Source organism: Lipotes vexillifer, unplaced genomic scaffold (genome assembly GCF_000442215.2).
Source record: "Lipotes vexillifer unplaced genomic scaffold, Lipotes_vexillifer_v1.1 scaffold426, whole genome shotgun sequence".
NCBI classification, from domain to species: Eukaryota; Metazoa; Chordata; class Mammalia; order Artiodactyla; family Lipotidae; genus Lipotes; species Lipotes vexillifer.
This window is the reverse complement of record NW_006779491.1, coordinates 1060872-1080823: the sequence shown is the minus strand read 5'-3', so window position 1 is coordinate 1080823 and position 19952 is coordinate 1060872. Positions and strand designations below refer to the sequence as shown.

The 19952-nt window shown below is 37.9% G+C and overlaps 2 protein-coding genes and 1 pseudogene across 2 annotated transcripts in view; all 3 read right to left on the bottom strand.

Annotated features, from left to right (window-relative positions):
* Positions 1–2601: 2601 nt before the first annotated feature.
* On the bottom strand, positions 2602–3472 carry LOC103089160 (olfactory receptor-like protein OLF4; annotated as a pseudogene).
* A 4866-nt stretch (positions 3473–8338) lies between these two features.
* Positions 8339–9306, bottom strand: LOC103088892 (olfactory receptor 7A17-like). Its single transcript, XM_082930956.1, is given in 2 exon segments — positions 8339–9234; positions 9237–9306. Coding segments are annotated over 2 exon segments (966 nt in total).
* Positions 9307–16294: 6988 nt separating this feature from the next.
* SEPTIN14 (septin 14) overlaps positions 16295–19952 on the bottom strand; it is a 35759-nt gene continuing 32101 nt past the window's right edge. The window contains exon 10 of the mRNA XM_007452669.1: positions 16295–16974. Within this exon, the coding sequence (XP_007452731.1) occupies positions 16795–16974 (180 nt within the window). The 3' untranslated portion in view covers positions 16295–16794. The remainder of the gene's footprint in view (positions 16975–19952) is intronic.

The following is a 19952-nucleotide window of genomic DNA, read 5'->3' as shown; positions in this document are numbered from 1 at the left end:
CTGCCCGGACCGGGGCACGAACCCGTGTCCCCTGCATCGGCAGGCGGACTCTCAACCGCTGCACCACCAGGGAAGCCCAAGTTGCTCCTCTTTTCCCTCCCACTTTTTAAACAACTAATTAGACATCCATAACTGAACAAAAGTGCCTCTGCACATTACATCAAGGAAGCCAGGAGGTTTCTAGCCCACCTGTGTACCTGAAAATAAACAAACAGGACCTCAGTAAGGGCTGTAGATCCAAGGGAGTCGGCAAACCTGCTCCACCCCCACTAGTCACAGCGGGGCAGGGGATGGAGAGGAGGAGGGCCTGGAGATTGCCAAACTGGGAAGAGACCAAGAGACCCTCTAGAGAGAGAATTTGTGGAAGTCCAGCCTGCCTGAGGGGGATTTTAGCATGCCATTGGAACAAGGTGAGGATGAGTTTGGAGGGGAGAGGGAGAAACTCGCCAAGGTGGCCCATCTCCCCAGGGTGACACTAACAAGGGACTGAGCTTTTGGTAGCAGTGGTGGTGACTCCTCCAACAGAGGAGGTGGAAAGCCATGACCCTTCCCATGGAGTTGATGGAAAGCAGAAGTGGTGAGTGACTGGCCCACTATCCCAGTTATGCGAATTGCAACTGGAGAAACCCATTTCTCTCCAGCAGCAACCAGATTCCTGAGGAGGGACCTCCATGACTGAGGGGAGAGAGGAAGAAGGGAAGGAAAGAGATGAGAATATCAAGGGGCTTTAAAGGTTCGTTTCCTGCTATCTGCTTCAGGACTTCAGCCAGAAGTCTGCCCACAGACCTGCTGGAGAGCCTCACTCGAGGAGACACCCACCAACTGTGGGCACTCCAAGAACCCCAAGTGCTAAACCCATACCTCCTTCTACTCTGCTGTCGCCTCCCAAGTGCATCTGCCAGAGTGAGCCCTAGTTGACACAGAGGGTGCTCAGATAACAGGCCAAGGTTTGGCGGGGCAGGGGTTGGGGGGGGCTGGGGAGTGCAAGGGAGAAAATACAAACTTGAGCTATAGCACCACCTCCTGGAGTACAAAAGAAAGGATTCTAATAGCCAGCCTGGTGAATTGTAAGAGCCAAAGAAGACATAAAAGCTTACTTAGTTAAGGTTTCTGCTACTTCTAATGTGAAAGCAGAAGTGTGTACCTATAAACACTATTTAAAAATCAAAGAAGGGCTTCCCTGGTGGCGCAGTGGTTGAGAGTCTCCCTGCTGATGCAGAGGACACGGGTTCGTGCCCCGGTCCGGGAAGATCCCACATGCCAAGGAGTGGCTGGGCCCGTGAGCTGAGCCTGCGCGTCCGGAGCCTGTGCTCCGCAACGGGAGAGGCCACAACAGTGAGAGGCCCGCGTACCGCAAAAAAAAAAAAAAAAAAAAAAAAAAGAAATATGATGGACCTAGAGATTATCATACTAAGTGAAGTAAGTCAGACAGAGAAAGACAAATATTATATCACTTATATGTGGAATCTAAAAAATAGTACAAGCGAACTTATTTACAAAACAGAAACAGACTCACAGACATAGAAAACAAACTTATGGTTACCCAAGGGGATGCAGGGGGAGGGATAAATTGGGAGTATGGGATTAACAGATGCACACTACCATATATAAAATAGATAAACAACAAAGTTTCACTGCATAGCACATACAGTATATTGAACTATATTCAATATCTTGTAACAACCTATAATGGAAAAGAATTTTAAAGGAATATAGATATCTACCTATGTATAACCGAATCAATTTGCTATATACCTGAAACTAACAAAAAATCAAGGAAATAGGCCATCATAAAAAGAAAATGGTAATTTTCCAGCAGCTGAACACAAAGACATGGAATATTGCAATCTAACTGATCAAGAATCCAAAATCTCTGTTACGAAGACATTCAATGAGCCACAAGAAAACTCAGAAGGACAATTCAATGAACACAAGAATAAAATTAATGAACAGAAAGACTTCTTTACAAAAGAAATTGAAATTATTAAATACTTGGATAAATGTATTTGATAATCATTATGCCAGTGAATCTGGTAGACAGTGTGGACATGGGCTTGGATAAGAGAATAGAATCTTAACGAGGAAAGTCAAACCCTATGACCATGAGACACTAACATTTCAAAGTCTATGTTTTCAGGGAGAGCAAATAAGTCAGTGATATACAATGAATTATTGGGCATAAAAGTGAAAAACTGTAGTCTCAGATTTTTATGTGTTATAAAATTATATAAATTGTCTTGGTTGCCAAGTTTAGTTTTTCCATAGGAGTTGTGTAACTCATGGCTATTCTTTTAGTAAAATCAAACAAAAATTAGTGTGATCTACATCACTTGAGAATAAATTATTTTTCAGAAATCTAAGTAGTCCCATGAGATAAATGAGAATTGCCAAATATTTTAGGTCCAAGGTTGGGAATAAATTTGAGAGAATATGAGAATGACAAAGGGGAAATAACCCTGTTCATTGTCAGGGCAGGAAGCTTAATAAAGTGAGCTGTATACATTGTAGAGAGAAGTTGAAATCAAAGAAATAGAAACTCTAGCAATAAAAAAGTAGCAAGTCCTACTTCCACACTCTGATCAAATAGTTGGAAATTCTGGCTCACAGGCTTTGATCCAACATGGACATGATCACAGTTTACATCACCAAGGCTGTTGCACTTGAATGTGAGCTGTGTGGAGAACCAGAGCTTAAGTACGTTCATAGACACATACAGTAAAAAAAGGAGACAACTGAGAGGCAAGATGGGCAGATGGACAAGGCTTTATGCTTTCCCTGAAATTATGAGATTCCGTGTATGGAGGAAACTCTTTTAGAATATAAGTAAAGAACCTCAGCCATGGGAACACTGCCCAGCAGTGCAGCTGCAAAATGTATCATCATGTTATTAAGAAAAGTGACAGAACAAGCAAGTTGGACCACTTGACTGAGCTCACAGAAAAAGTGGGGGTATCCAAGTCTGCATAGAAGAACAGCCCCAACATTACCAAGCTCTGTAGCAAGGAATTCATGGCACTCATGACCCAGGACACAAGAACCATCAGTCCCCAGAGCTGGGGGGGTTCATGGTGATGGTGTAGCGTAGCGGGTGAGAGAGATGGTTACAAAGTGCTCATAGGCCACCACAACCAGGAGAAAGTTGTCCAATCCTGCAAACAGTGGGAAACAATATATCTTCCTGCTGCAGATTTCAAGGGTTATAACTTTGCTGTGTGTCTGGATGTTCTGCATCGTCTTTGGGATCCTGGTGGAGGTGAAACAGAAATCTGCAAAGGACACGTTGAATAAGGTCAGGTTGGTTGGGTGTGTGGAGGTGGAAGTCTAAGCTGACGGCCAGGATGATGAGCAGGTTTTCAGACACAGTGATCATGTACATGGAGAGGAACAGCCAAAATGTGAGGGGCTGGAATTCTGGTTACTCTAAAAATCATAGAAGAAATTCTATAATTCCTGTTAGGTTACCTGGTTCCATGTAGTGTGACTACAAGAAGTGAGAAAAACATCAGTAACATGTTTAATTTTCACCTACATTTACATTTTGTAGTCAAGAAATTGATTAATTTCAACAAATTGTCTATGGATCTTGTCCCCTCTCTAGGATTCCTTGTACCATCTCTGTTTATGAATTTTTGTCCTACTTTCAGCTTTTTCCCAAGATGTTATGTGTCTTACAATTTTTATGTGAAATTCTTTCACGCATTTCATGCATTTGAGGAATATTAATTGAGTGATGACTCAATTTTCCAATGACTATCTAGGCCATGAATATAGGGCACTGAAAAACAAAACCCTCTACAATCCAATGACAGAGAAAGAATATAAGAAAATAAAAAATCATGTAACACGTCAGATGGTGAGCGGCGCTGTGATGAAAAATAGTCATAAAGGAGACAGTAGGCAGGGAGTGTGATTTTTTTTTACTGAGTGTTTAGGTAACACTGGCAAACAAGGTGACATTTGAGCACAGATTGCAAGGAAGACAGGGTTGGATCCAGGAAGTTATCTGAAGTGTGTGCCTAAGTGCAGGAATGGCCAGTGCAATTGCTCCAAGAAATGTGCTTGTTTCAGAAAAATCAAGGCTCCAAAGGAACCAGGTATGTCAGAGAGGTATGAGCAAGAAGGAGCACGATAGAAACAGTGTCAGAAAAATTTGAGGAACCAGGTGGTTTCCTTGCTGCTGCTGAAGCTAAGCTAGACAAGGTCCCTCATCCACTCCATGTTCCTCTTCCACATTATTAATTTTGTTGCAAGGACATCCTCTAGATTGATTGCCTCCTTAGTACCATCTGTTGGTTTATTTCTGGTCTCTGTAATGTAAAAGTCACCTTGGAATTATGAGGCCACGTACCCTGCCTTTAGCAATGTTCTCACTTCACAAGGTACACAAACACCCAAACACACACGTACACACACGCACACAGAGATTGGACCATGGTCTCCTAGGCTGTTGCTACCATATCTTTCCCATTCCCAGCCTCACTGATTAGGCTAGGAGTAAATACAACTCACATCAGCCACAGATATTATCTTGCCTCTAAAGAATGTAGAAATGGTACCCAGAATTCCCAATTTAAAAACATCTCATGACAGATAAATCTGGGCCTCCATATTGGTATGGCCATTTTCTGTCATGTACTAAAATTACATAAATAAATATATATATAACAGTTTATAGTTATAATGATGGATATCATTATCAATTTGATGTTTCTTGGTGGGGACAGGTGGTAGAAACTCTTTTACTGTCATCTTGCTGACATCACCCTAAGAAAGTCCTCTGCTTCCTCTATTGCCTGTACATTTTTGCAGTTTATTTTATGTCATTATACTGTAATAAATTAATTAAAAGGAAAAAAATGAAATGATGCATGATGCGCCATAGGGTTTTTTTTTACTTTTATTTTTTTGTTTGGTTTTTTTTCTCTCTGTCACCATAGGATCTTGATCCCAGGGAGCTGAGTCACATTGAATAGGTGTGTGATATGTGTCTTCTAACTGGGAAAAAGGAAATTGTTATTTATGTCTATATGTAAAATGGAATTAAATGAAGGCAATTCACATTTTAAAAACGCACTTTTTTTTTTCTTTTGGGATTTCCCTGGTGGCACAGTGGTTAAGAATCCACCTGCCAATGCAGGGGACACGGGTTCGAGTCCTGGTCGGGGAAGATCCCCATGCCGCAGAGCAACTAAGCCCCTCTGCCACAACTACTGAGCCTGCGCTCTAGAGCCCGCGAGCTACAAGTACTGAGCCCACGTGCCACAACTACTGAAGCCCGGACGCCTAGAGCCCGTGCTCCACAACAAAAAGAAGCCACTGCAAAAAGAAACCCGCGCACCACAACAAAGGGTAGTCCCAGCTCGCTGCAACTAGAGAAAGCCCACGCGAAGCAACGAAGGCCCAACGCAGCCAAAAATAAATAAATACGACTTCCCTGGTGGCGCAGTGGTTAAGAATCTGCCTGCCAATGCAGGGGACACGGGTTCGAGACCTGGTCCGGGAAGATTCCACATGCCACAGAGCAACTAAGCCCGTGCGCCACAACTACTGAGCCTGCACTCTAGAGCCTGCGAGCCACAACTACTGAGCCCGCGTGCCTAGAGCCCGTGCTCTGCAACAAGAGAAGCCACCGCAAAGAGAAGCCCGTGCACCACAAGGAAGAGTAGCCCTCGCTTGCTGAAACTAGAGAAAGCCCGCGCACAGCAATGAAGACCCAACGCAGCCAATAAATAAATAAATTTTTTAAAAAAGAAACTGTTTCTACTGCAATTTCTAATGCCAACTATGGCTTCCTCTAACTTTTCTCCTTTTTTACGGAGAACTGTATTTGCTTCCCAAACAACAAAAAAATCCCTGCTGATCACCCAATACCTGCTCAGTTTCCCCTTCAGGCTGAAACTAAAAAGGTAGACTTGAAGATGCCCGTGATGTCTTTGTTATCCAAACACACAATTTCAGGAAGGAGGACACGTGGAGTCAACTTAATTGACGGAATCTGCTTAGTTATTAAAATAAATATTTACACTGAGAATGTGGTTAATTTAGTAGCTTTCTTCAGATTTTTAAAAGAGCCACAGAGGTTCCATTCATGTTCTAAGGAGCTGAGTTCATAAAGGTCCTGTCTCCATTTCATAGGAAATAGATTACAGGCAATTACTCGTCACAATAGCCCACTGGAAGATGATTCCATTGCTTTTGTTTCGTTTTGTTTTGCTGCTCGGAGCGGCTTGCAGGATCTTAGTCCTCAACCAGGGATGGAACTCTCGTCCCCTGCAGTGGAAGCCAGGAGTCCTCACCACTGAACCGCCAGGGAATTCCCTCCATTGCTTTTGCACTGGCCAAGCACTGGTTGGGTTGGCATCTGCAATGGTAGCCAAATAAATGAGATTTCTGTGTAACACATGCTGGTACTGGAACGCACTCATTCACACGGCCTTTGTTCTGATATCCCACGATACAGTGGATCAGCTGGTCGCTCTCCTCCAGGAGCGGATCATCTCCTGATGCACTTCCGCTTTGCTTCTCAGCCAGTCCAGTACAAGGCCACCGACACCCCAGGGAGCCAGGTTGGAACCTGGCCTCAGGCCCTGCAGACCCCCGCACATCTAGACCAGAGCCGGCCAGCCTAAAAACTCATTTTCTTGTAAACAAGATTAACCTCAAATAGAAATAAAAGAACTTCCTTGCAGCATGCAGACTTCTTAGTTGTGGCATGAGGACTCTTAGTTGCGTCATAAAGATCCCATGTGCCACAATTAAGACCCCGTGCAGCCTACATAAATAGAAAGAAAGAAAGAAAGAAAGAAAGAAATGAACTGACCATAACTGGGTTTGAGACACAGCAGTATTACAGCAACACAGAAATTCATGAACGAGCCTTAGAAACACAATGTAGAGACTGGCAGCTAATTACAGACTCATGGGGAGCCCATAGAGCTCAAAACGACTCCCCACCATACCATCCCATTCAATATTAAAGACATTATGTTAAACAATTTTATTTTTGCAAGCTAGTTATGCAGCAATAGCTAAATCTACAGTCATCAAAATGAACTTGAGGGCAATCACAACAAGCGACTGCTTCTTATTTTTGTCTTTTGTTCTGACAAGTTTGAGGGACAGAATTTCTGATTACTTTGTTATTCAAGTTTTTATACAATAACTGTATTAAAAAGGACTACATTGATATTTCTTTCCAGGTACCCAGGAGAGTTTACAAGAACGTGCATGTTCGTGAAGAAAAACTGCTGACCATGAATCATGTGACTAAGCAGAATTCAAGTTCTCTTATGAATTAGTCTCGATCATAAAAATTGAAGAAATTCCTTTCTATATGAGATATATAGTGGATGATACTGTGCATTCACTGTCTCTTTAGTGTTTATGACAAAATTTAGAAATGAATGAGATATTTTAATTCAAACAATGAAAAGGTCATATTTTTAGCATCAGTGTAAGTTTTCAAGCAGAAACCATTAGGTAATCAATGAGAAAACATAAAACATGCTAACTAATTCTTCATTCCAATGAATAAATCCCCTTACACATTGACATTGGTAGATGTGTGACAGTGAGTAGACGTACAGCTTGAAAATAAATTTAATGCATAGAAATACAAAAGCATAATTAAAATTTTGCTTCATCATATTTAATGTTATCTCTGACTCTAAGGCCATATTAAGTCAGTCTATCTATTCAAATTTCTATTTCTGTGTAGACACCACTAGAAGAAATGTATTTGATAATCGGTTATTTCAGTGACAATGGTAGGCAATGTGGACTAGAGCCTGAAAAAGAGTACAGGACCTTAATAAGGAGAAGAAAAACCAATGACAAAAAACTAGTATGTGAAAGTCTACGTTATCAAGAAGACCAGTTAAGGTAGTTATATACAGAGGAATGACAGACACAAAAAGTGAAAAACTGTGGTCTCAGATAAAATTATGGAAATAGCATAGTTGCCGAATCTAGCTTTTTCCATTGGAGTGGCAAAACTCATTACTATTCTTCTAGTAAAACTAAAGACATGTTACATCGGGTAATATTTGTCATTTGAGAAGAAATTATTCTTAAGAAATCCAAGCAATTCCATGAGATAAATGAAAATTTCTAATTTTTTAAATATCTGTGGTTGGGAATAAATTAGGAAAAACAGAAAGAAAATGAAGGGGAAACTGTTGGATATCAGAGAGAGAATAAAGCTTAATAAAGTAAATGACTAAATTGTTCATAGAAGTTGAAAAAATACAAATTCCAGGAAATAAATACAAAGAGCGAGTTCTATTTTCACAGTCTGACTGAAGAATTACTTCTGACACTGAGACTTTGAGCCCAGAAATCATGCGCAATTTTTCAGCCCTATGACCATTGGCCCTTTTATAGCTGCCATCCCGAAGAATCTTTTCAGATCCCCCTTTATGTTTTTCTTCCTCAGACTGTAGATGAAGGGGTTTAGCATGGGTGTGACCACCGCGTACATCACTGAAGCTTTTGCACTAGAGTGTGATCTGTGGGTAGCAGCTGAGCTAAGGTACACTCCTAGGCTCGTACAAAAAAATAAAGAGACAACAGAGAGGTGAGACACACAGGTGGAGAATGCTGCCTGTTTCCCCTGAGCTGATGAGATTCCGCATACGGAGGAAACTATCTTAGAGTATGAGAAAAGGATAGCAGCAAGGGTACCACCAGCCAGCAGCACGGCTGCAAAATACACCGCCATGTTATTAAGAAAGGTGTCACAACAGGCAAGTTGGACCATCTGATTGAGTTCACAGGAAAAGTGGGGGATTTCCACGTCTATAGAGAAGGACAGTCGCAACACCATGAAGCTTTGTAACAGTGAATGCAAGACACTTACACTCCGGGTCACCAGAAGCAGCAGTCCACAGAGTCGGGAATTCATGATAACCATGTAATGCAGGGAGTGACAGGTGGCCACAAACCTGTCATAGGCCATCACAGTCAGAAGAGAGATGTCCAGCCCCGAAAAGAATAGGAAAAAGTGCATCTGGGTGATGCAACCTGTATAGGTTATGATTTTACTCTGTGTCTGGATGTTCACCAGCATCTTTGGGACAGTAGTAGTGGTGAAACAGATGTCTACAAAGGACAGGTTGGAGAGGAAGAAATACATGGATGTGTGGAGGTGTGAGTCATAGATGGTGGCCAGGATGATGAGCAGATTTCCAAACACAGTGATCAGGTATATGGAGAGGAAAAGCACAAATATGAGGGTCTTAGAGTTGGTTCCTCTGAAAATCCCAGAAGAATAAATTCTGAAACTCCTGTAAGTTTCCATGGTTCCATGTGGTGAAGGTGACTGACAGAGAAACTACAAATGGAAGGGAACTCTCTCAGCCTATATAAAAGCACTTACTTCATATGTAATGGTGAAAGACTGAATGCTTTTCCCCTAAGTTCAGGAACAAGAAAAGAATGCCTGATCTCACCATTTCTTTTCAATATTGTATTGGAAGTTCAATGAGATAAAAGGTATAAAGACTGAAAAGGATGAAGTAAAATACATTGTATTTTCTTCTTTTTTTTTAACATCTTTATTGGAATCTCCCTCCCACCCTCTCTATCCCACCCCTCTAGGTGGTCACAAAGCACTGAGCTGATCTCCCTGTGCTATGCAGCTGCTTCCCACGAGCTGTCTATTTTACATTTAGTAATGTATATATGTCAATGCTACTCTCTCACTTTGTCCCAGCTTACCCTTCCCCCTCCTCATGTCCTCAAGTCCATTCTCTATTTCTGTGTCTTTATTCCTGTCAAATGATGCTATTTTATACATGAGTCAAAAAATCTACAAAAATAACGTCTAGAATTAATATATAAACTTAGCAAGGTAGCAGGACACAAGGTCAATATACAAAGTAAATTGTATTTGTATATTCAAATAACAAATAACTAGAAAGTTAAATCTAAAAATAGAGGAACATCGAAAATACTTATGAATAAATTTAAGAAAAGCTTATAAGATCTTTACATTAAAAACTACAAAATATTGCTGAGAGGAACTTAAGAAGGCTGAAATATGAAGACACATATACCATTTACATGGATTGGAAAGTTCAATGTTGTTAGGATGTCACTTGTCTCCAAAAATGATCAATCACATTCAATACCAACCAGTCAACATCATGGTGGACATTCTGAGCACTCACTTTTCTTCCATTTGTCCATATGTCTGTCTTTATGCCAGTATCATACTGTTTTAATTACTGTAGCTTTGTAATGTGTTTTGAAACCAGGAAGTGTGATGCCTTCAGCTTTATTTGTCAAGACTGTTGGGATATTCAGCATCTGCTGTGGTTCTATATGAATTTTAGGTATTTTTTTCTATTTCTGTAAAAAATGCCAAAGGGCTTTTGACAGGGTTAATATTGAATCTGTATATTGCTTTGGATAGTATGGACATTTCAACAATATTAAGTTTTCCAGTCCAGGAACACAAGATGTCTTTCCATTTATTTGTTTCTTGTTTAAATTCTTTCATCAATATTTTGTAGCTTTTAATGTACAAGTCTTTTGTCTCCTTGGATAAGTTTATTCCTAAATGTTTTATTCTCATTTTGCTATTGTAAATGAGATTTTGTTCATAATTTTTTTTTTTTTTTTTTTTTCTTGCGTTATGCGGGCCTCTCACTGTTGTGGCCTCTCCCATTTGCGGAGCACAGGCTCCGGACGCGCAGGCTCAGCGGCCACGGCTCACGGGCCCAGCCGCTCCGCGGCATGTGGGATCCTCCCGAAACGGGGCACGAACCCGCGTCTCCTGCAACGGCAGGCGGACTCTCAAGCACTGCGCCACCAGGGAAGCCCTTGTTCATAATTTTAAAAATAGTTCATTGTCAGTGCATAGAAATGCAACTGGTGTTTGTATGTTTTATTTGTGTCTGGCAGCTATACTGAAATATTTTATTATTTCTAACAGCTAACTACATTTAAATGTGGTCTTTAGGGTTTTTCTATATAATATCATATCTTTCTCAAGCAGAGACAATATTACCTCTTCTTTTCCAATTTGGATGCCTTTTGTTTCTTATTTTTTTCTAACTGATCTGGCTCAAATTTCAAGTATGATGTTGAGAAAAATTGGCAAAAGTGTGCATCCTTGCCTTGTTCCTGCTCTTAGAGAATAGCTTTTAGGCTTTCCCATTTATGTATGATATTAGCTTTGGCTTTTCATATATGTTATTTATTACATTGAGAATATTTCTCTCTAGTCCTAGTTTGTTGAGAGCTTTTGTCATAAAAGCATGTTGAATTTTGTCAAATGTTTTTTTCTGCAACCATTGAGATAACCATATGATTTTTATCCTTCATTCTTTTATATGAGAATTTTTGTACGTTGGACCATTATTGGATTCCAGGGATAAATCCCACTTAATCATGGTGTGTGATCCTATAAATATGCTCTTGGATTTAATTTGTTAGTATTTTAAAAAATAAATTTATTTATTTTTGGCTGCATTGGGTGTTCGTTGCTGTGCGGGGTTTTTCTCTAGTTGCGGCTAGCAGGGGTTACTCTTCATCGTGGTGCGCGGCCTTCTCACTGTGGTAGCTTCTCTTGTTGCGGAGCACAGGCTCTAGGCGTGTGGGCTTCAGTTATTGTGGCACGTGGGCTCAGTAGCTGTGGCTCACAGGCTCTACAGCGCAGGCTCAGTAGTCGTGGCGCATGGGTTTAGTTGCTACGCAGCATGTGGGATCTTCCCGAACCAGGGGTCGAACCTGTGTCCCCTGCATTGGCAGGCGGATTCTTAACTACTGCACCACTAGGGAAGTCCTGGTAGTATTTTATTAAGTATTTTTGCATCTGTATTCATCAGAGATATTGATCTGTAATTTTCTTTTCTTGTGGTGTCTTTATCTGGCTTGGTATCTGGGTAATACTGGCCTCATAAAATGACTTTGGAAGTGTTCCCTTCTCTTCAATTTTTTTAGTTTGAGAAGGATTGGTATTAATTCTTTAAATGTTTGGTAGAATTCAGTGAAACAATCTGCTCCTGGGTTTTTCTTTTTGGGCATATTTTTGATTACTGATTCAATCTTCCATTAATTATTTATGTGTTCAAATATTCCACTCTTGCCACATCTATTCAGCATAGTACTGGAAGTCCTAGCCAGAGCAGTCAGGCAACAAAAAGTAATAAAAGGCATCCAACTTGAAAAGGAAGAAGTAAAACTGTCACTATTTACATATGATATGGTATTATATATAAAAAACCCTGAAGACTCCACCAAAAACTGTTACAACTAATAAATGAATTCAGTAAAGTTGTGGGATACAAAATCAATATACAGAAATCTGTTGCTTTTCTATACACTGATAACATATGAGAAAGAGAAATTCAGAAAACAATTCTATTTACATTTCATCAAAAAGGTAACATACCTAGAAATAAATTTATTCAAGGAGGTAAAAGGCCTTTACACTTAAAACGCTTTAAGACATTGATACAGAAACTGAAGAAGATACAAATAAATGGAAAGAAGTTCCATCCTCATGGATTGGAAGACTTAACATTGTTTAAATATCCATACTAGCAAAAGCAATCTACAGATTTAATGCAATCTCTATCAAAATTCCAATGGTATTTTTCGCAGAAATTGAGCTAAGAATCCTAAAATTTGTATGGAAACACAAAAGATCCCAAATGGTCAAAGCGATCTGAAGTAAGATAAAGAAAGCTGGAGACAACACACTCCCTGATTTCACACTATATTACAAACTATATTACAAAACAGTATGGTATGGGCATAAAAACAGACACAAAGATCAATGAAATGGAATAGAAATCCCTGAAATAAACCCATGCATATATGTCAATTAACTTATGACAAAGGAGCCAAGAATATACAATGGGGAAAGGGCAGTTTCTTCAATAAATCATGTTGGGAAAATTGGACAGCCAGGGACTTCCCCCGTAGTACAGTGGTTAAGAATCTGCCTGCCAATGCAGGGGACATGGGTTCTATGCCTGGTCCGGGAAGATCCCACATGCTGGGGAACAACTAAGCCCGTGTGCCACAACCACTGAGCCTGTGCTCTAGAGCCTGTGAGCCACAACTACTGAGCCCATGTGCCACAAGTACTGAAGCACATGCCTAGAGCCTGTGCTCCACAACAAGAGAAGCCACCGCAATGAGAAGCCCACACACTGCAACAAAGAGTAGCCCCCGCTAGCCACAACTAAAGAAAGACCACACACAGCAACGAAGACCCAACGCAGCCCAAAATATATTAATTAATTAATTAATTTTAAAAAATTGGACAGCCATATGCAAAAGAATGAACCTGGACACCTACCTTACACAATACACCAATCCCATTCAAAATGGATAAAGACTTGAATGTAAGACCTGAAACCAAAGAACTCCTAGGAGGAAACAAAGGCAGTAAGCTCTTTGACATCAGTCGTGGTGGTGATTTTTTGGATTTGACACCAAAAGAAAGGTAACAAAAGCAAAAATAAACAAGTGGGCCAACATCAAACTGAAAGGCTTCTGCACAGCAAAGGAAACCATCAACAAAATGAAAGACATCCTACTGAATGGATGAAAATATTTGCAAATTATGTACCTGATAAAGGGCTAATGTCCAAAATACATAAAGAACTCATACAACTCCATATTAAAAACAAAAGAAAACAAAAAACCAATCCTATTAAGAAATGGACAGAGAAACTGAATTGACAGTTTTCCAAAGAAAACATACAAATGGCCAACAAGCACATGAAAAAGTGCTCAATATCACTAATCATAAGGGAAATGCAAATCAAAATCACAATGAGATATCACTTCATGCCTGTGAAAATGTCTATCATCCCAAAGAGAAGAGATAACAAGTGTTAGTGAAGATGGAGCCCTTGTGTATTGTTGCTGGGAATGGAGGTTTGTATAGCCACTATGGAAAAAAAAATATGGATGTTTCTCAAAAAATTAAAATTAGAACGACCATGTGACCCAGCAACCATACTTCTGGGTATATATTCCCATGTTAGTTCCAGCATTATTCACGATAGGCAAGATATAAATACATAAAGAAGTTTGGAATACTATTCAACCACAAGAAAGAAGGAAATCCTGCCATTTGCAACAATTTGGATGAACCTTGAGGACATTATGCTAAGTGAAATAAGTCAGACAGAAAGGTAAACACTTTATGATATCACTTATATGTGGAATCTAAAAACGCCAAATTCAAGAAACAGAGAATGGTGGTCACCAGAAGCCAGGGTTGGGGAAAATGGGGAATTATCAGTCAAAGGGTACAAACTTTTAGCTATAAAGTTAACAAGTTTTGTACAGTAATCTAATGTACAGCATGGTGATTATAGTTGATAATACCATATTATATACTTGAATGTTGCTAAGAAAATAGGTCTTAAATGTTCTCATCACAAAGAAATGGTAACTACCTGACAGTAAGAAGGTGTGTTAGCTAATGCTATGTTGGTAATAATTTTGCAATATATAAATGTATCAAATCAACACATTGTACATCTTAAACTTATACAATGTTCTATGTCAATTATATCTCAATAAAACTGGAAACAAATAATAGATTGAACTGTACCTATTTCTAACACTGAGAATGAGATAATGAAGGCCCCTGTCACCACTTCTACTCAACACTGTACTAAAAGTCATAGTCAATTAAGTAAGGCAAGAAAATAAAAGACATAAAATTTGGAAAAGTAAGTGGCTTTCACTCAGATACCAAATAATCATGTAGCTAGGAAATTCAAATAAATCTACCAAAAAAGCTATTACAACTTATTAGTGAATTTAACAAGTTTTAGAAGGCTTACAGAATACAAGATAAATGTATAAAAATCATTGGAATGTGTATTACTAGCCATGATCAAGTAGAAACTGAAATTTAAAAAATACAATTTACATTAATATCAAATAAATAATCTAGCAAATAAAAACTCTAAGGAAAAGTAAAGTATACTTATAAGTTTTTAGTAATGCTGACTTATTAAAACTTTCTATGCTACATAAATCTGGAACCTCTGTTTAACATAAAAGTGGATCTGAAAGAGAAAAATAATTTTATTCATATAGTTAAAAGCTATATAGGAAACAAATACTATTTTATAAAACCATTATTTAATGAGCAAATGCACGCTTTATAAACTACTAAATCATAACTTGTTTTATACCTTTGGAAAAGAAGTGGAAAGAAAAACCGTATCGTTTGTTTAGGGTGAATCTTTCCTTTCTCTAAAAGAAACTATGGACTATCACATTATTACCTAAAGGGTCCGTTCTCAAATGCAACCAAGTGCATTTTATAAATGCACTTTTACAAGGCTAACGTTACAGTTTTTTATATGTGTAACAACATTGGTGACTCAAATTTTAATAACACTGGATTATGTTGAGAGAATGAGAAGATGAAAGTCCCTTAGCTGTATAATTCACCAGCATGTGGAAAAGCAATAATAAGTTATACTAATTGTTTATCTTCTAAAAGTCAATGATCTAAATTAAACTATCCATGCATATAATATAGCTAATGTACTATTATTGTTTTCATTTATTCAATGAACAATTACCACCATGTGCCAGGCACTGTTCTAGGCCTAGGGATGAATTCATAAGTGAACAAAACAAAGATCCTGGTTCTTGTAGAGTTTCCATTAAAAGTTCACATAGTAGACTTCATTCTTCCCCCAAATGATAAAATCATAAGGTGACTTAATAACATATATAAAAATCATTGTGGATATACGTCCCTTTCCCTGTATTTTTCAAAAAAAAAAAACTTTCAAGAAGTAAAGGTATTATAAATCAGATTATATTTTCTCAAATATTTTGAGGCAAAATCACAACACCCTGATACCCTGAAAAAAAATGCTGCCTTTGAAATGAATGCAGTAATAAAATTACAACAGAAGAAAAATTTATTCTTTTAGGGACATGAGAAAAATTCCATGAACTATGCCAAATGTAGCTGGAGTAAATATATACAGACCCTCAATGGTAGTACTTTCATAGAATGAGTCACGGTGAGTCAGCCACACACATAGGTGAACTGACATTGTAAATGCAGAAAATCAGGATATATAGTCAGAAGGAAAATTTTGAAATGGCAAAAAAAAAAAGTGCACTTTATCTGATAACTTTAGTTTTAACGTATACTTAAATATGTAAGGTGTAATATTATCATCCAAATGTTACTCATGGTTTCCCACTGTTTTCTGGCTCTCCCTAACTTTTAAGATTTATTCCAATATTAGTTTTACAAGGTCTAACATAAAAGCCTAAGAGTTCCAATCAGAAACAATATTTTATTTAATAAAAACTATCAAGAAATTATTATCAGTAGAATTTGTTAAGGAATATCAGCATAAGAATTAGCCTTTTATAACATAATATTTTATGCCAACAAATCCCCTACTTCTATTTAGATATGAAATAGTATACATACACTTGGTCCCTGGAGCCACAGGTAGGGCTATGGTAAAAGAATTTCAACAGCTAATCACTTTTCACACTGTGCTATATAATTCTTTGATTTTCTTTCACTTTAGCAAATATTTATTGACTGCTAATTCTGTGCTACTCTTGTTCTAAACACTGAGGACAGAACATTTAACAAGATGGTCAAGGTACCTACTCCCAAGGAGTTCACATTCTAGTTGGAGAAAATATACAATAAGCAAACAGATTTTAAAACTTAGTATAATTTCAATCAGAATTAGTGCTAAGAGAAAAATCTCACAGGAAGATGGGATTGAGAGTGATAGGGCTCCATGACACACAGGTGGTAAGAGAGGATTATTTCTTACGATCTTTGTCTTTCCTTATACTGGTACACTCCTGAGTCTGCAATGTTCCAGAGGCAGTCTTCATTTTATAAAAATCTATTATTTCTTCTTCCAATTGTCTTCTCTCCTCCTGCAGTTTCATTGTCTCCTCTTGTTGGACCCTCTTAAGATGCTCAAACTTGTCCTGTAGCTGTGAAACAAATCTGCAGTTGTGACTCAAAGCACGCTATGGTGGCACATCCCCAAGAACATGCTTCTCTTTTTCTGGTTATCAAACATACCCTAATCATCAGAGTAGCACTTGATCTTAATAACAGTTTCAAAAATTATCTCTGCTGCAGTCATATTGCTCGTAATTACATTTTCAGACCTGAGAAGTAAATGAGCTTCTAGATACAATGGCGAGAAGAATGATTGCAAAGGCTGGGGATGTGGGAGTGTGGTATTTATAAATGATGGCAAAATCATTGAGAAAACTTTTTACTTAAAGATGGGAGGTTGAAGGTAGAAATCAGAGAAAGTTAAACTTTATCTTAATACATAAACATTTCAAATGTTAACTACTCTGGTGAGAAACTCGAACTTTTCCTGCAAATCAGGTTCAAGGTAAGGATGTGCCCCCTCACTACTCCTTTTCAACATTGTACTGGAAGTCCTTGCTAATGCAATAAAGTAAGAGAAGAAAAATAAAATGTATACAGATTGGGAAGAAAGACATAAAGCCGTTATTGTTTGCAGATAACATAATCATCTATGTAGCAAATCCAAAAGAACTGACCAAAAAACTCCTGGAACTAATTAGCGATTATAGCAAGGTTGCAAGACATAAGGTTATTATATAAAGGTTCATTGCTTTCCTATATACCAGCAGTGAGCAAGTGGAATTTCAAGTAAAAAACGCAATAACAATTGCATTAACCCCCCCAATGAAATATTTAGGTATGAATCTAACAAAATACATATAAGATCCATATGAAGAAAACAACAAAACCCTGATGAAAAAAATTAGAGAAGAACAAAATAAATAACTATTTCATGTTTGTGGATAGGAAGACTCAATATTGTCAAGTTGTCAGTTCTTCCCAACTTGACCTACAGATTCATTGCAATCCTAATCAAAACCCCAGCAAGTTATTTTATAGATATTGACAAACTGATTCTAAAGGTTTTATGCTATAGTGATCTGACTAAAACTACAGTAATCACGATAGTGTGATATTGGTGAAAAAAACAGATCAATGCAACAAAATAGAGAACCTAGAAATAGATGCAAATATATTTAGCAAATTGATCTTTGACAAAGGAGCATAGGTAGTACGAGGAAAGGTACTCTCTTCAACAACTTGTGCTGAAACAACTGAACATTCACGTGAAAAAAAAAAAACCCAAATAATCTAGACACAAACCTTCACAAAAATTAAACTCAAATGGATCATAAATCTAAATGAGGGGACAGAAAAAGTATTCTATGGAAATGAAAAGACAGCTGGTGTAGCAATACTTGTATCAGCCAAAATAGGCTTTAAAGCAAAGACTGTAACAAAAGACAAAGAAGGACATTACATAATGATAAAGGGATCAGTTCATCAAGAAGATATAACAATTGTAAATATAGATGGACCCAACATAGGAGCACCCAAATACATAAAGCAACTATTAACAAACTTAAAGGAAGAAATTGACAGTAGCATAATCACATTAAGGGACTTTAACAATGCACTCACATCAATGGACAGATTATCCAGACAGAAAACCAATAAGGAAACGGTCTCAAATGACACACACACACACACACACACACACACACACACACACATATAGAATACTCTGCCCAAGAGCAGCAGAAATATACATTCTTTTCAAGTACCCATGGAACTTTCTCTAGGATAGACACATGCAGACCACAAAAGAAGTCTCAATAAATTTAGAAGAGTGAAATCATATCAAGCCTCTTTTCTAACCACAGCACTATGAGGTAGAAATCAACTATAATAAAAATACTGCAAAAAACACAAACATGTGGAGGCCAAACAATATGCTGCTAAATAACCAATGGGTCACGGAAGAAACAAAGAGGAAATTTAAAAATACTGGAGATAAATGAAAGCAGAAACACATTTTTCCAAATTCTATGGGATACAGCGAAAGCAGTGCTGTGAGGGAAGTTTATGGCAATACAAGCCTACCTCAGGAAACAAGAAAAATATCTAGTATAAACAACTTAACATTACACATAAACAAATTAGAAAAGAAGAACTAACAAAACCCAAAGTTAGCAGAAGGAAATAAATCATAAAGGTTGACCTATGAAATAAATGAAATAGAGGCTTAAAAAGTAGAAAAGATCAATGAAACTAAGAGCTGGTTCTTTCAAAAGATAAACAAAATTGATAAACCTTTAGCTAGACTCATAAGAAAAGAAAGAGAGGGCCCAAGTAAAATCAGAAATGAAAAAAGAGAAGTTACAAATGATACCACAGAAATACAAAGGATCATAAGAGATTAATATGAAAAGTTATATGCCAATAAAATGGGCAACCTAGAGGAAATGAATAAATTTCTAGAAATGTACAATTTCCCAAGACTGAATCAGGAAGAAATTCAAAATATGAACAAATTACCAGTAGTAAAATTGAATCAGTAATTTTAAAACTCCCAACAAACAGAAGTCCAGGACCAGATAATTTGACAGGTGAATTCTACTAAACACTTAAAGAGATAATGCCTATCCTTCTCAAACTATTCCGAAAAGCTTAAGAGGAAGGAATACTTCTGAACCCATTCTACAAGGCCAGCATTACACTGATACCAAAACCAGACAAAGAAACCACACACACACAAAATTACAGGCCAATATCGCTGATGAACATAGAGGCAAAAATCCTCAACAACATATTGGCAAATCAAATTCAACAATACATCAAAAGGATCCTATACCATGATCAAGCAGGATTTATCCCAGGGATGCAAGGATGATTCAATACTCACAAATCAAACAATGTGATATATACTATATTAACAAAATTGAAGAATAAAATCATATGATCATATCAATAGATGCAGGAAAAGCTTTTGACAAAATTCCACATCAATTTATGATAAAAACTCTCAACAAATTGGGTATAGATGGAACATAATAACCTCAACATAATAAAGGCCATATATGAC